Source organism: Vespula pensylvanica, chromosome 3 (assembly GCF_014466175.1).
Source record: "Vespula pensylvanica isolate Volc-1 chromosome 3, ASM1446617v1, whole genome shotgun sequence".
Taxonomy (NCBI): Eukaryota; Metazoa; Arthropoda; class Insecta; order Hymenoptera; family Vespidae; genus Vespula; species Vespula pensylvanica.
The window spans coordinates 4,079,616-4,094,737 of record NC_057687.1 but is presented as its reverse complement, the minus strand read 5'-3'; the positions used below and the strand labels follow the sequence as shown (position 1 = coordinate 4,094,737).

The following is a 15,122-nucleotide window of genomic DNA, read 5'->3' as shown; positions in this document are numbered from 1 at the left end:
TTTTTTTCTATTCTTGCCATAGACAGCCAAGACACGCAGTAGTATTACTCAATCATTTCTGAAAGCAAGTCATACTGTTATACAAAGAACAATCGATAATTCCCTGAGTATTTTACGTTATATCTAGTGAAAAGAGTGATCGAGTGTACGGAAAACGTCACCACATAGGATACATAGAATTATTGGATAGTTTAATCGCATAACGTCTGGTGAGTTGTTCGTATTAATGATATGAACATGGTTAAATTCTCTTCCATTAATATTGTCTATGTCGACGAGTAGTAATTATAAGTACTTAAATGTAAAGCACCTAAAACTATGTTCACTCGAAAACGTTTATGTCCCTCGAAATCACGAAATACTGAAAGTAAACTCGTCGCGAATTTCTTTCGTTCTACTCGTTCTCCATAATATTTCTAAGAGAATGTTTCTAAAAAAAAGAAATTTTAGCTTTACTTTTTTATTTTATATTCCTACGTTATTGGGAATTGTTAATTGCGTGACTCTTAAAAAATGTTGTTATTTACATAAAGTGTATAATATGAATGTACGATAACACCATTCGAAAATAAACTAATAAATTTTAACAATGATGAAACGAATAAAGAAAAGAAATAATCGATTAATAAATATATTAGAAATATAAAAGAAATATATGTATTCTACCTACTTACTAATAAATTCATACAACTTTGTAGCGAACTTTGTTTGTTTGAGGAAAATAGAAAATAATAATTTTAATTTAAAAAGTTTTAATACTTTGAATATTTAATCTTTCGTTGTGATATATTACTTTCTTCAAAGATTGTTTTTAATCATTGAAAACTTTCGTCATCTAAATATTTATATAAATCACGAACATCTTTTTCCTTTTTTTTAATTTACTTGTACAAAATGAAAATTTAATGGTATTTTAATTCTTCTGTATCGTACCGATTTTTCCGTAGATAGATGCAGTTGAATCTAAAACAATATGATGTAAAGATGTTCCCATTTGTTGATAGATTTATTTTATTTTACAATAGAGACTGTATTTTGAACATTGACTGTATTCCCTTTTGCCTTCTAAAAGATTTTTGTAAAATATATTTTTCTATTCCTCCTCTCTAAATTGTTATCATGTATTCATTCATACATACTTTAAACGGCGACGACTAAATAAATTTGACGTTCGATCATTGCTCTTAAATATAGTAAAACGAGTGAAGTATTATTTATTTTCTTTAAATAAAACTCGAGCGGACAAAATCGAGTTGCCGAAAAACGTAACGGAGGCCAACCGAACACAAGTGAAGAAAAAGCACTGTATTTATCTCAATTGTTAGAGAATATCGAGATAAACTTTTATGGAAACATTTTTGGACATATGACAGTTAGTTAAAGATAATTCATCGAAAAAGAGACCATAGATCTATACACCATTTTTCGAGAAACGTCCCCAATTGTAAAATCGTTGTTCGAAAATTCATAACTGAAAAAACAGCGAGTTGACGGATGAAAAATTCCAAGAACATGTGTATAGATACCTGTTGCCGATGAAATCCAATACGTCAAAAGTCTCTCTCGTTCTCTTTTTTTTTCCTTTTTCTTTTTTTTTCCCACCCTTATTTCGATAAAAGATACCATTTACGAAGTATATTTAACAAAGGAAAATAATCGTACACGAGAATAATTTTCTCTCGTTCGAAACTCAAATTCTACACATTTAACTTTAGTAACAATATTCTATCGGTACGATGAATACAAATAAAGAGGAAAGAAAAAAGAAGTAAAAAATAAAAAGATACGTTTGTAAAAATACGAACACTCTCTCTCTCTCTCTCTTTCTCTCTCTTTCTCTCTCTCTCTGTCTCTCTCTCTTTCTCTCTCTCATCTTTCATATCCATCAATTTCAAATCATCGTGACCTACATACGTCAATTTCTACACCTCTCCCCTACTTCCCACCCCTCCCCCCAATACTTCTCAAAAGATATTTCATTTTCAGATGTTCCCACGTGAAGTTTACTCGACAAAAATTTTTCATTCAAAGAATAAACGAAACTCACGAGATAGTAGATGTAACTTCTAAGCCGATTTCGTTGCAGACGCCTTTCTTACGCCTTTTCTCGCGTGAAACGTCGACTTATCCATCCTCACTGTACACGAACGAAACACCGTACACGAACGAAAATCAATAAAAAATTTCATGTCCCGTCGGTTTCGAGAGCGTTACTATTTTTCGAGCGAGTTGCGTAGAACACATTTATCACTCAACGTATACGTCCGGATCGTTTGTAACCTTCTGAAAAATGACAGCCTGTTACTAGGAACTCTTTGAAATCGACCTATAAAAGCAATTTGCGTAAAGAACATTACAATGTTCTCGATGGTTTCTTAAGAATTTACAAAATCCTACGATGTTCTATAATAAAAATCCATATTAGACAATGACAAAGATTGGAATGAATATTCTTTTCAATACGTATATATATCGTTAAAATTCTCTTGGATTTCTTACTTTGAATTCTGGTTTGAAAAGTTTTAGAAATCATTAAATTCGCTCGAATGATATATCCAAGGTCGTATCGACAACTTCAGATACCAATTACTAACATTAGAAAACTACTTGCAATTACGAGCGAAGCAAAAATTGCGCATACAATTTTTTTTTCCTCGTCGTTTTGTAATTCGCAGAAGAGTTCGTTTTTTCAAACGGGAAAAATATGAGAAACGTAAAAATACGAAATTCAATTCTCTTGCTCTTTTCACTTGGAGAGATCCTTCCCATTCTGAAAAGTTAGATAGTTTGGCTTTAAAATTCGTCGACGAGTTCGAGTATAGAGAAGAAAAAAAAACACACGCGAAAACCAAAAAAGAAAACAAAAAACGTGAAGAAATAAAAAATATATAATATCGGGAACAAAATTGTGGTCGATCGTTTATCGTTATTTCGTTTGTGCTTGTATGCACTACCAAAGTGCCCATTGGAAAATTTTCCATTCGACGATATTATTTAAATCGGCTTCAATATCGATGATCCAACAGCGAGTTTGTCGATTTACACGACTGCAGATCGTGTCGTCGATGCAGAGAGGCGTGGTGGAAAGTCAGCTACCGTGTAAAATACACAAGAATTGTTATTCCTATCTATAATGGTGATCGTCGAACTGGCATACTCGCAAAATAACGTCGATAAAATCTAATAATTAAAATTAAACAATGTCTATATCTACTTCCATGCTAAATCAAGCAAGTATTGGTATCCTGATTGGAAATTAGCAAATCAATACTTATCGTTTATTACAAGTCCGATCAAAAATAATATCGTAAACAGTGATCTCTTCCATGATTTTCCAACGATCGAATTGTTTTTAATTTTACTGAAAGAATATTTGGCAAAGGAAATGCGAATAATACTTCGCTGATAAATTAGAGTAATAATTATTTTGTTAGTGAAAAAAAGAAAACGTAATATCATCGATGGAGATTCGATTTCCACTGTTTATCGAGATATTCAAAGATAAAACGAAAAATGATTTATCCACTCGTGTAATTCGTTTGAAACAATATAAAAATGAAATTCCTTTGTCAGATAAAGCAAAAGTATTCGAGGGAACAACGGCACGCGTTCTTCATATTATTTTTCTCGTTCAATCGGTCATTAAGAGAAATTCGAAAGGTTTCACTCGATTTCCTCGAGGGATGGTGATTTAGAAAATTTACAAGATGGAGGGTTCCTGTTGCCGAAAGTTCCTACCGAATAATGCTTAAATATGTACTTGGCAGAAAAATTGCTCAATTAAATTCGTGAGTGGCTAATGAGTAGGTAGGCAGTAATACTAGGTAGTAGTAGGTAGTAGTAAGTAGTAATAGTAGTAGTAGTAATAGCAGTAGTAGTTCATTTTCAGTTTGGAGCCTACGGAACAGTCAGTCGGTTCTGTACTATAGCCTTGTCTTATTTTAGTGGAAGTGTCAAGAACTTTCAAAAAGATTGCTGAGTAAAAAAAGACGCCGGAACCGTACAAAGCGAAAAGAAAGCGACTTGCACAAGAGAGTCAGCCACTAGGGAGACTTAAACTGGAATGTACTTCTGACGTTTGTAGTAGCTCGAGCGGTTGCTCGGTCTAACTGCGCGATTATATTTGATGGATCGAGAGAATCGAAGAGAGAGAAAAAAAGAAAAGGAAAAAGAAAACGTAGGCTAAAAACGTATTTGAAAAATCGTTCTACAGAATAACTTTTTCCGTAAAAGAGTAGATCAAGTTTTAATGCTGGATCTCGAAAGACAGTCAAGTTTAAAATGAAAAGAGAAAGATTGTCTCGTAAAAAGTGCCAAGTATCACACCAAACGTTACTATAAAATACAAAGAATAACTAATTTTGTAAGAAACGAACAAAATCCGATGGCACCGATCGATCGTGACCTCGTAAAATTTATTGAATCGTAACGTTCGTAGGTGCAGTTAAGTAATCGTGCATTTATGCGTGCACGGTGATAAGAAAAGAGGAAACGTTTCGAACGACTTGATATTAAAATTTAAAAATTGTTGTTTACTAACGGATCGTTAAGGAAACGGATATAACTCGAAAATATGCGGGCTGTCTAACTTTTGATTTACATTATATGTAATAATACAATTATCGAAATTTATAAATATTTCCTTTTTTCTAACATCCCAACGAATGATCTCTACGATATCCTATATAAATATTTTTCAAATATATTTCCAATAACCATTTAAAATTTCGTATTATTTATTTTATTAAAACGCGAGAGAACGGTACGAAAGAAAGAGAAAGAGAGAGAGAGAGAGAGAGAGAGAGAGAGAGAGAGACAAAAAGTAAGAAAATTTCTGAAACTACGTATCCGATATCGGCATCCCTAAAAAAGAGCTCATTTTGTCGGATAAGCACTCTCTGTCGCTGACGCATAAGATCTTGCACGGGAAGACATAAGAGAAGAGTTTTATCATTTTTAAAATACCTACGGCGTGTATACATAACTCCCGTAATATATCCTTAATGTGATCCGGACCGACATTACAGCGGGATGTTTTACATTAAGGTCGTCCACCGTACTTATACAGTACCTTATCTCTCTGTCTCTTTCTCTCTTGCCTTCCCGCTGGGGAACAATAGAGTATTAGTTTTGCTACGGATACATACTATATAATAGTCACTAAGAAAATCACAGGAGAATGAAATTAGGTGCGTAAAAAAGACAAGCAATAACTTCCATGTTTAATCCTATCGCGTGAAAAACAAATAATGTACATATAATGTAAGAATGTAAGAATTCAAAAAGAGCAATTAAAAATTCTTTAAAGTGTAAAACTAATTCGTTCATCTATTTATTTTTGCGATATAAACATGAAAATATTAAACAACAAAATGTAAAGTGCGCGAGTTGGAAATTTTTTTTTCCTTTTTCCTGTTTTTCCTTTTCTCTTTTTCCTTTTTTCTTTTTTCTTTTTTTTTTTTTTTTTTTTTTTTATTCAACACCTGCGCGCGTAAACACGGAAAATTTCATGAAATTTTATCCGTTACAAGTGCAAAATTTTCATCGACGTCGATGACAGAACGATCGGCGAAGTATGTTGGAAAAAGAAGAAAATATTTTTTAAAAAAATCCACAAAACGCGAATATGTTTTATTACATTTTTCTCTTCCTTTTTACACGCGCGATACGATTAAAATTTTCGACATTGCTGCATTTTCAGTTCGCAGGCTATACAAAAAGCTCGTTGTTCGAACATCGAATCGAACGGAAAAAGATATCTTTTATTTTTAGATTTATCGGTTAATTTTTTTCTAAAATACGAAATACCGTAACAACGAAGCGAAGAATCACTAACTCGACAATAACATACGCGTACTCTTCGAGTTTCTCAAAGTTGCTTAGGAATGAACTAAATGAAAAAGTTAGTTTCCCTCATCGGAGCGAACCCAAGTCTTCACGATAGCATGCATTACTTTTCACTTCAAACTTTCTCTCTTCTCTTTTCTCTTTATTTGTCTTTTTCTTTTTTTATTATTACTTTCTTTTTTTATTTATTTATACTCCGTACATCGCTACGATAAACAATCGTCGTTTTCGGCTCTCTCCTCTTCATTACTTTTCTTTGCTCGTCTGATTTTATTAAAAAACAAAAAAAAAAATCTCGTTCGTGTTTCAGACACGAGAGGAAGATTGCTTTCGCATCGATGTATAGAAAATAAAAGGACAAAAAATTTTTCAAAAAGTATAGAAAGACAAAGAAAAAATATTTATCAAGAAAATGAAAAAGAAAAAGAAAACGAAAAAAGAACGAGTACGCAAAATTGCCTGCTGCTCTTTTGAACGTCTCGAGGATATTTAATTTCGAGAAACAAGAGAAGGAAAGCGTTTGTAAATTAACGAATGGTAGACATGGGCGGTAGAACCGCGTGGAAGGAAAATAATTTCGTTAAAAACTTACTCGCACAGACGCCCTCGTCCACTTCCCGCGTGTGAGGCAGTAGATTTTTGATTACACACTGGAGCCCGACCGCGCAGCTTCCGGAAAAGCCGAAAAGACCCCCGCATGGTTCACCTTCAACGCGCGCGCATACTTTGCAACATCTGGAAAATACATACACAGAGAGAAAGAGAGAGAGAGAGAAAGAAAGACACATAAAATGTATAATTTTATTTTTGTCGTGTATAGCTCGTATATATGTAAGTATGTATGTCGAAGGGGAAGGATATCTCGGACTTTGCCCGGTTGTTTTCTCTGGGAACAAAATAATAAAAAAAAAGAAAAGAAATGTGGGTAACAAGTTTCAAGTTATTGTTTTCTTAATTCGTACTTTTGAGCTTGTTCGTGTATTTACATAAAAACATATTTAAAAATGAAATCAAATTGAATTTAATTAACCCGCTATTCTCCCTCAATTCTTATGAACGTTTAAACTAATTTTATTTATATTTGTTAATATTCGTCTATATTTGTTAATAAGAACTATGAGAATGATCGATCGATGATGAAATATTTCCTAAAATTTTGTCGAAAAAATTAAGAGATAATATTTATTAATCGTTAAACAATGAATGTAATTCTTATATCGTTTTTATTCAAATATTCATTCCGTTGTTTGAGCAAATTTTCTAAAACTTCTGATTCATCTATCGCGTGATTTACATCGATTTGACGTATCCTTGAGAGAAGAAAAGAACCATAAAATCGTCGTTCGTGATAGGAGAAGATGGAACAAACAACGAATACGTGTAACTTGGTTGTTTCCGTTCGAACCGAACCTAAAGTTTTGCTCTTTCTCACCGAAAGAAGATTCTATGAGTTAAAAACCAAAAAAAAAAAAAAAAGAAAAGAAAAAGAGAGAAAAAGTTTACTCAGGAGTAAAAAGCGCTAACGTGTTATAGGCCAACCAAACGTAGGAAAAAGTTTCAATTTCCCGCCCCTTTGAACAAAGTAAATTACAAACATTCCATAAGAAACCAAATCCGATTCTAATTCGATAGAGACGTTGACAAAAGTGAAATAATTTTCAATCGAGTTTCGTAATTCAAACACCATGAGAAGACGATTGGAGTCAACATAATAGACGTTACACGTTAAACATTTTCCAATAAATTCCTGATACTGTGAATGCCCGTACAATCTCATTTCGTGCCTGACGACAATCTGTCCTCTCTTTCTCTCCCATTCCTTTTCTACTCTACCTAGGGAATCTATTCCCTTTTGTTCTATATACAGAATGTCCCAAAACTCATAATTGATTATTGAGGGAACGATAGAGGGTAAAATTTTCAGACGAAAGTTTCTCTGTCACTTTCCTCCTCGGTCATTATCGAAACTTTGGAACACCTTGTATAACATCATTATTTAACAAAAAAAAAAAAATGAATATAGAGGAAATTTGACGATACGAGGAAAAAATTCGATTGAATTTTCGTTGGAAAATAACGAGAGAAAAAGTTGTATGTGCTTATGCGCGTGTGTATGTACATGGGTGCGAGTGTGTAAAAGAGAGAGAAAGAGAGAAAGTAATAATGTTTTAAACGATTTTAAATTTTCCGTAATGGAAGAAACGAAGCTCGTATAATGAGTTGCGCTATATCAACGAATCGTTATTTGAATAGTAGAGAAATTACAATTTCTATTTGCTATCTCATAAGTTTTCCGACCATTTTTCGATTTAGTCGTATAAATAATGTCCAGTATTAAATATCTCCGGTGTTAAACTAACTGAACTTGAACGTTGATATTTTTCTATTTTCGTGAAGATATAAAAATTTGTATTTGAAGTAATCTATTTCGTCTAATTGATTTATTTATCTTCTTCTGTGAATAAAACTATCAAATAAATTTCGTTTCCCTCAGTAGTATAGATCGAACGGAATTGAATGAATACTGAACAAAATAAAATATTAATTTACAAAAATAATTAATAAATTCAAAAAATAATTTGTTTCTAAGCGTAGACTAGATCACTTGGATTTCTATGATTTATACGTATCCAACGCAAAATTATGTTTTGAGTGAAATTACTAGATCAAACTATAAAAATGTATTACAAAGGTAATATATTATTAACGTAATCAAACGTTACGTTTGTATTCTCGTTACATTAATCTCTGTATTCAACACAGTAAACACGTAGAAACGAATCCGTTCTTTCTCAAGTTGTCATCGAGATACGATCACAAACGCGAGAATTTCTCGAAGATAGAACGTGGAAAGCATCGACTAGAATTTATCTACGAGAGAGAAGAGAGAGAAGGAAGAGGTGTTAAAGGAGGTGTACGTTCTCGTAGGTCGGCGAAGAGAAATGATGAGAAATAAGCTTGGCTGAGTACGAAGCTTCTCGCGATATTCTGTTGTTCCTTTTGAAATTCAATTTCGAGCTATTCGAATCAGCATAACCATATAAAATGTCGATTGCAAGTATAACCACGTAGATATACCTACACACGTAACATACAGGCAGAATTTTATAAAGATTACTCTCCTTCGAAAGGGAACTATCTCTGTGTACATACACAGATACGTAGATACATACATACATACATATGTATGTACATACATAGATAGATACGTGACGAAATTACTATGGCTAAAATGTTGTATTACGCTCGGTCGTTCGACGTTTTCGTATTTTGTACGATCGTTACGATCTCCTCGTTCCTATTCTCGAACGAGGATGAGCACACAAAAGCTATCGGAATTAACATTTCAAGCTCTCAAGATTTGACCAGCGAACAAAATGTTCCATTCGTGACATGATTTCATTTTATTCGTAATCAATGCAAATGTTTTAACGAGGAAATCTAATTATATTCGAAATAACTCAACCACGATTCATCTTTTCTCTATCATAATACAACGAAATAATAATAACAAATATCCGAAAGGAACCTTTGGCTCTAACATAGTTCGTTAATCAGATGCAGGTTTCATATCTTTACATCATTTCAATTTTACACAATATTCGCATGAGTACGAATACAATAGATCGAGAACGTAAAACTTTTGTACAACTACATCGAGAGGTCGTTCCTGAAATATTTATATATGTATATATATATATGTGTGTGTGTGTATGTTAGCAATGAAGATTAAATAAAAATAAATAAAATTAAAAGGAAGAAAAGAGAGAAGGGAAAAAGTGATAAACAAAAAAACAAATGTGATTTTAGTTGACAGAAAGAAGGGTGAGAAGGAAAAGGGGAGGAAGAGGGGATGGAAGGTAGAAGGAATGTACGATTTTAAAATCGATTCCAAGCTTCTTCTGAGTTGCGTATAAATTTATCAACGACATTGAATTTGCGATCTCGATAAAAACGAACGGGACGAACGACAAGCTATTAAGAAAGTTTTCGAATCGAAATGCAATTTTCGATAAATTAAGCGAAATTAAAAGTTTAAATGGATATTGGTCCAGAGGTAGGGAACGAGGATGAGGAGTGTGTCAGAGTGTCGGAGTGGGAACAATGATGAACAGGATTCTATATCGTAGAGTCAGCAGATCGATGGTTTTCGTTCCTCGTTCAACGGAAGCTGGCAATAACGAGCCACGTCATGATTCACGAATCAATCCGAAATCCCAATCTCCTACGATTTTTATTCGATTCTCTCTCTCTCTCTCTCTCTCTCTCTCTCTTTCTCACTTCCTCTCCCCTCTCTGTCCCTCTCTCCATCTCTCTTTGGATCGATCAGATCTATCGGACATACGGCTCTCGCCACTCGAAAAGCAATTACGTTCAAATTGTTCACCTTACAAGTAACTTCCTCCCGTTTCAAGTGGACCGCTCTCGTTCTCGCGTGCAATTTCAAAGAGCGCGAAGAAAAAGGGTCGCTTCGAACGAGAGAAGAAAAGAGAAGAGGGTGAGTTAGGAAGATACGATGGAAAGAGAGTTTCGTCGCGTCAAAGCGAGTTAACAACGATGATATTTCGTAATTGCTCATCGCTTAATTTCCATCGAAATCTCGTCAATTTCATCCGGAATACGTAAAAAAGAAATATCGAGCGTTTCCGATTGGAGTAACGATTACGAAAGTCTTTTACAATCGTCGAATTTTCTTATTTATCTTTTTTAAAAATATCGAATGAAAAAATTCCACGATTCACTCTTTCTCTCTCTATGTATACATGTACCTATATATGTATGTGTATATATATATATATATATATATATATATATAATGAAAAAATTCGAGAGTAAGAAAGAAAAAAACACGTATGGAATAATTCAAATGAAACAAAGAAGTTTAGGATTATCCTGAAAAATTATTTACATGTATACTACTGTCTATAAATCTTTTTCAAAATCGACATACTCTGCAAGTCAAAGCAAGGCAAAAACTAAATAAATAAGTCAAAGAAAGATGTTTCGTGTTGGACATCGCATCGAGATCGTTGATGTAACCGAAAACGATAAGTGGATACGATTGTGCCCAGTGATTCAAGATGTCCGTAAACGACTCTGACCTGCTTTTCGTCGGGTCGTTTACGAATGCGAGTTGAATGTCGTTTTAAAATAGTCACAATACGTAACATTATTCTCTACTCGAATGTATGTTTGCATGGTGGTTAAAATAAAAATCATCGATAACGATATTTCCCGTACTATTAACGAATGATTATTATTAACGAAAAAAGAAAAGAAAAAAAATGAGAAAAGTGTATGTGAAAAATGAAATACTTTTTTCCTTTATTGAAATTTACAATATCAATAGAATGGATCGTAATCGAGAATGGAATAAAATTTGACAAATTTTATTCTTGATTCAATTTTTTGCGATTTAATACACGTGCGCGTTGCGTTAATGAATCTTCGTTATCACGAGTAAAGAATTGGAATGACGTAATAATGATTAATTTTTAGATATTACACCCTTTTACATCGCACTAGTTTACCTTTCGAGATTGTTCGGTATCCTTTTAAAAACACGAAAAGTACTTAAGATACAAGCGTTAAACGACTCGCCCTTTATATGTCAAAGAGCTCTGTGTGATAACACGGTTATCTAATGCAAGCAAGAGTAACTCTGTTGAATGGGGCGTGCCACGACAAAAGAGGTCCTTCGTCGAGCGTCAAGTTCCGTTCTTCGAGACTTCGATCATCTCGGGTACGTCCTAACGAGTAAGTAGGTGTATATATATATGCATATACGCGCGTGCGTATGTGCGTGTGTGTGTTCATACGTATGTGTGTGCGTATACTTATATGTTAGATTCAAAGTAATATATTGGAGAATATATGTATATATATATATATATATATATATATATAAGTAATAATCGAATTATACGTTTGAAGTGACAAATTGATCTTTTTCCGTATTTTATTGATGATATTTGATTTATGACAGATTGATTTTTCCGTATTTTATTATTTATCAGATTATTTTATCTATTATTTCACCACCTAATTATAACGTAATGTATTAGATAATAAAAAATATCAATAGTATGTGATCTCTGTCATTCTTACGTTAATCGTTATTTTTTCTATATTTTATATTAGACATGTAGATCTAATGATAATTAAAAAGATATATATATATAAACAATCGGTTAATGTAATGAATGTAACAGTATCGATCGGATTAAACAAATTGTATGGATGTTATACATATGTATGTATATATACTTAATAACTAACCATTATGTACACCTATAATCTCCAAATGGAACACTTTGAACGTAACATGTTTATCTACATCTCAGCTGACATAAAAATAAAAGAAACGTAAGAATCCATTACGAATTGTTTCACATTAAGTACACGTTCAACCGAGCGAATTCTCTCCTTCTTTCTCTTTCACCCTGTTCGTTCGTTTAATTAAGTACACGGAAGCTTGGATATTGCGTTCCCTCGAAGAACCGTTTACCTGAGCTCAAAGAATAAAATAATTATTATTCGTTCGTTGTTGTTACGGTTTTCTTTGCAAATCGCAAAGGAGATATCATTTTTAACAATTTCAAAAATATTCATTGGTACGTCCTCAGAATCACGAATCAAGCTTTCTTTATTTTGACGGATCATTGAAAGTCATTTCAAAATCGCAGATAGTTTTTTAACTTCGTAAATTAGGTGATCAATGCCTGGTGGTTAAAAATATTTCGTCTGTTAAATTATCGATTAGTTTTCGCATAAATTATTTTGAGTTTCCTCGATAAGAACCGGAAAATTTCTGTTCGTTAAATTTCCTTAATATCCATTGATTGACACGTTTATTTTGATCTATCCATAACTTTCTATTAAAGGAATATACGATAAGAAATATACATTTTTTATACCGCACAAAATATGCTCATATGAATTGGTGTATGTGTGTAGTCGCGCGTACATCATTTTAGCCTTATTAGTACTCGTCCTAAAGTACTAGACGATAATATAATAAAAAGTATAATATTAAAAAAATAAGAAAGATCAATCATGAATCATTTAATTTCGTTTCAACCGCAATGACTAATCCACTCGATATAAATAAATAAAAATAAAGAAAAAATTATCCAGGAATTCTTACAATACCCAATCAATAGTCTCTAGAAACATTATTCTCAAATATTTCACAAAAGATAATTACGTACTTCGTAATAATATTATCGTCATTGTTACATCGTCCTTCTCTATTTCTCCTCTCTAGAATTAGAAACAAATACGAACGAGTGGTAAACAAAACGAAAACACAAAACTAAATGGACGAAAAAAAAAACAACATCGGTCAGAGTTACATCGAGTAAGTTTAAATGTATTTTTCTCGTGGTATATCCCGTCGGCAAGAACACGCTATTCAAGCAGGTACAAGCTCGTACGAAAAGCAAATGTGGCTAGTTACCTGCAGGGATCCCAGGTGAGACCTCCAGGGCAATCCTCGTCGGTGAGTACGTCACACTCGAGCGGTGAACATACACAAGATAGTGCCCTCGCAACCGCGATCGAGAGAACGACGATAATGCCCCCCAGGAGTAGCAACGAAGCCCTCATTTTTTTTTCCTTTCTTTTCACCTCTTCCACTTTTATTTTGCTTTACTTTCTATTTCTTTTTTTTCGTTTTGTCTTTAACCCTCCACCTCTACCTCCACCTCCACCACCACCTCCTCCTACTCCTCTTCCTCTTCCTCTTCCTCCTCGAAGAGGAAGAAGAATCAAACCGATTAACGTTCTCCCACGAGAGAATCCAACACTCACGATCGTTCGGTCACGAGTAGTACGGTCACAGAGGATGGTAGCAGCATCACGTCGAGAGAGCAGCACGGAGACGCGACGGCGCCTTTGCGCCCCGATTTATCACCCCCGATGCACCTACTCGCATCTAAAACGCACGCGATTTCTTCTTTCTTTCTTTCTTTCTTTCTTTCGTTCGACGCACACTATCTTGCAATTTTTCTTTCTCTTTTCTCTCACGAGCTGACCATCCGAAAGTTTACTCCTATGCATGTCACGTTCATGTACGTTTAAATGTTCCTATCTTTTTTGTCTGTGCGTGTGGGTGTTTAAACAAAAGAAAAAAAGAAGAAGGAGGAAAGAGAAAGGAAAAATACTATTAAAAAGAAAGAATTCTTCCTCGATTTTCTCGCTAAAAGGACACATCGGTGAATTACGATAGCTCCAAGTACATACATACGTATATAGGTATGTACGAGAACCGATTCGAAGACGACGAATACGATGAGAGTGATAAATGGAAGGCACCGATGCGTGTACACACTTCGTTTCGACTCACCGTCTAAGAATAACCGTCCCCTTCGCGTGAAACACGATGATCGAAGGGTGCGGAGGGAGGTGTCGGTAAAGGTAGAATAAGGAAAGAGAAAGAGAAAGAGAAAGAGAAATAGAGAGAGAGAGAGAGAGAGAGAGAGAGAGAGAGAGAGAGAGAAGATGAAGGAAGCCACGAGAATCCGATAGCAAAAAGTCAACTTTTGATTTATGCGAGAAACGAGAATACCCTCCGGAGAAATTTCATAGTTTATACTCGAAGAAAGTAGGCTAAGGTAGTCTCCTATCGAGAATTTAATTATGTTATCGGTACTCAAGGTTGTTAATAAAATATAAAAATAAAAAGGAAATTTTTTCTTATAAAAATATTTCTATGAAATTCAATAGATTCAAACGACAGGAGATAATCATCTGTTCTAATCGAATGCTACGAATACATCTGAAATATGAATTAGTATAAAAATCATAGGCTATATTATTAATACGATTTTCGTACGTCAAAGTTAAACTCTCTCAATGAAAGTCATTTATAATAATTTCGTCACAAGATACTAATTATAATATCGATGTTTAAGCTGTTAATATAGAAAAAAAAAAAAAGGAAAATATTTCACAAATAAATATCGAAAAGAAGCGATATCTTAAAAACGTTTGTACGTAATTTAAGCCAGAGAAAGATAATAGTAATATATTACGAATATAGAATTTTAAGCTGTACGATTAACACGGTTGTATTAATCCAATATAAAAATTCCAACCGCTACGAAAATCTTCATAGATGATATATCAACTTGACGTAATTCCAAAATCTTTAGGAGTCACGGTTTATACTGAAACCGAAGTAGATTAGAACGAGCCTGCCAATTTTCCCTTTCTTTCACGTCAACCTCCTAATTATACCATCAAGCGTGATGGCTGGTACGGATCGAGAGAGA

General features: G+C 33.7%; 1 protein-coding gene across 2 annotated transcripts in view; it reads right to left on the bottom strand.

Moving 5' to 3' along the window:
- The window catches only part of LOC122627684 (kielin/chordin-like protein), a 307,939-nt gene that overhangs the window by 290,960 nt on the left and 1,857 nt on the right, over positions 1 to 15,122 (bottom strand). For both annotated transcript variants that reach the window (XM_043809009.1, XM_043809011.1), the window contains exons 2-3: positions 13,307 to 13,783; positions 6,440 to 6,582 (exon numbers count right to left, since the gene is read on the bottom strand). In XM_043809009.1, the coding sequence (XP_043664944.1) occupies positions 6,440 to 6,582; positions 13,307 to 13,455 (292 nt within the window). In that variant the 5' untranslated portion in view covers positions 13,456 to 13,783. The remainder of the gene's footprint in view (positions 1 to 6,439; positions 6,583 to 13,306; positions 13,784 to 15,122) is intronic.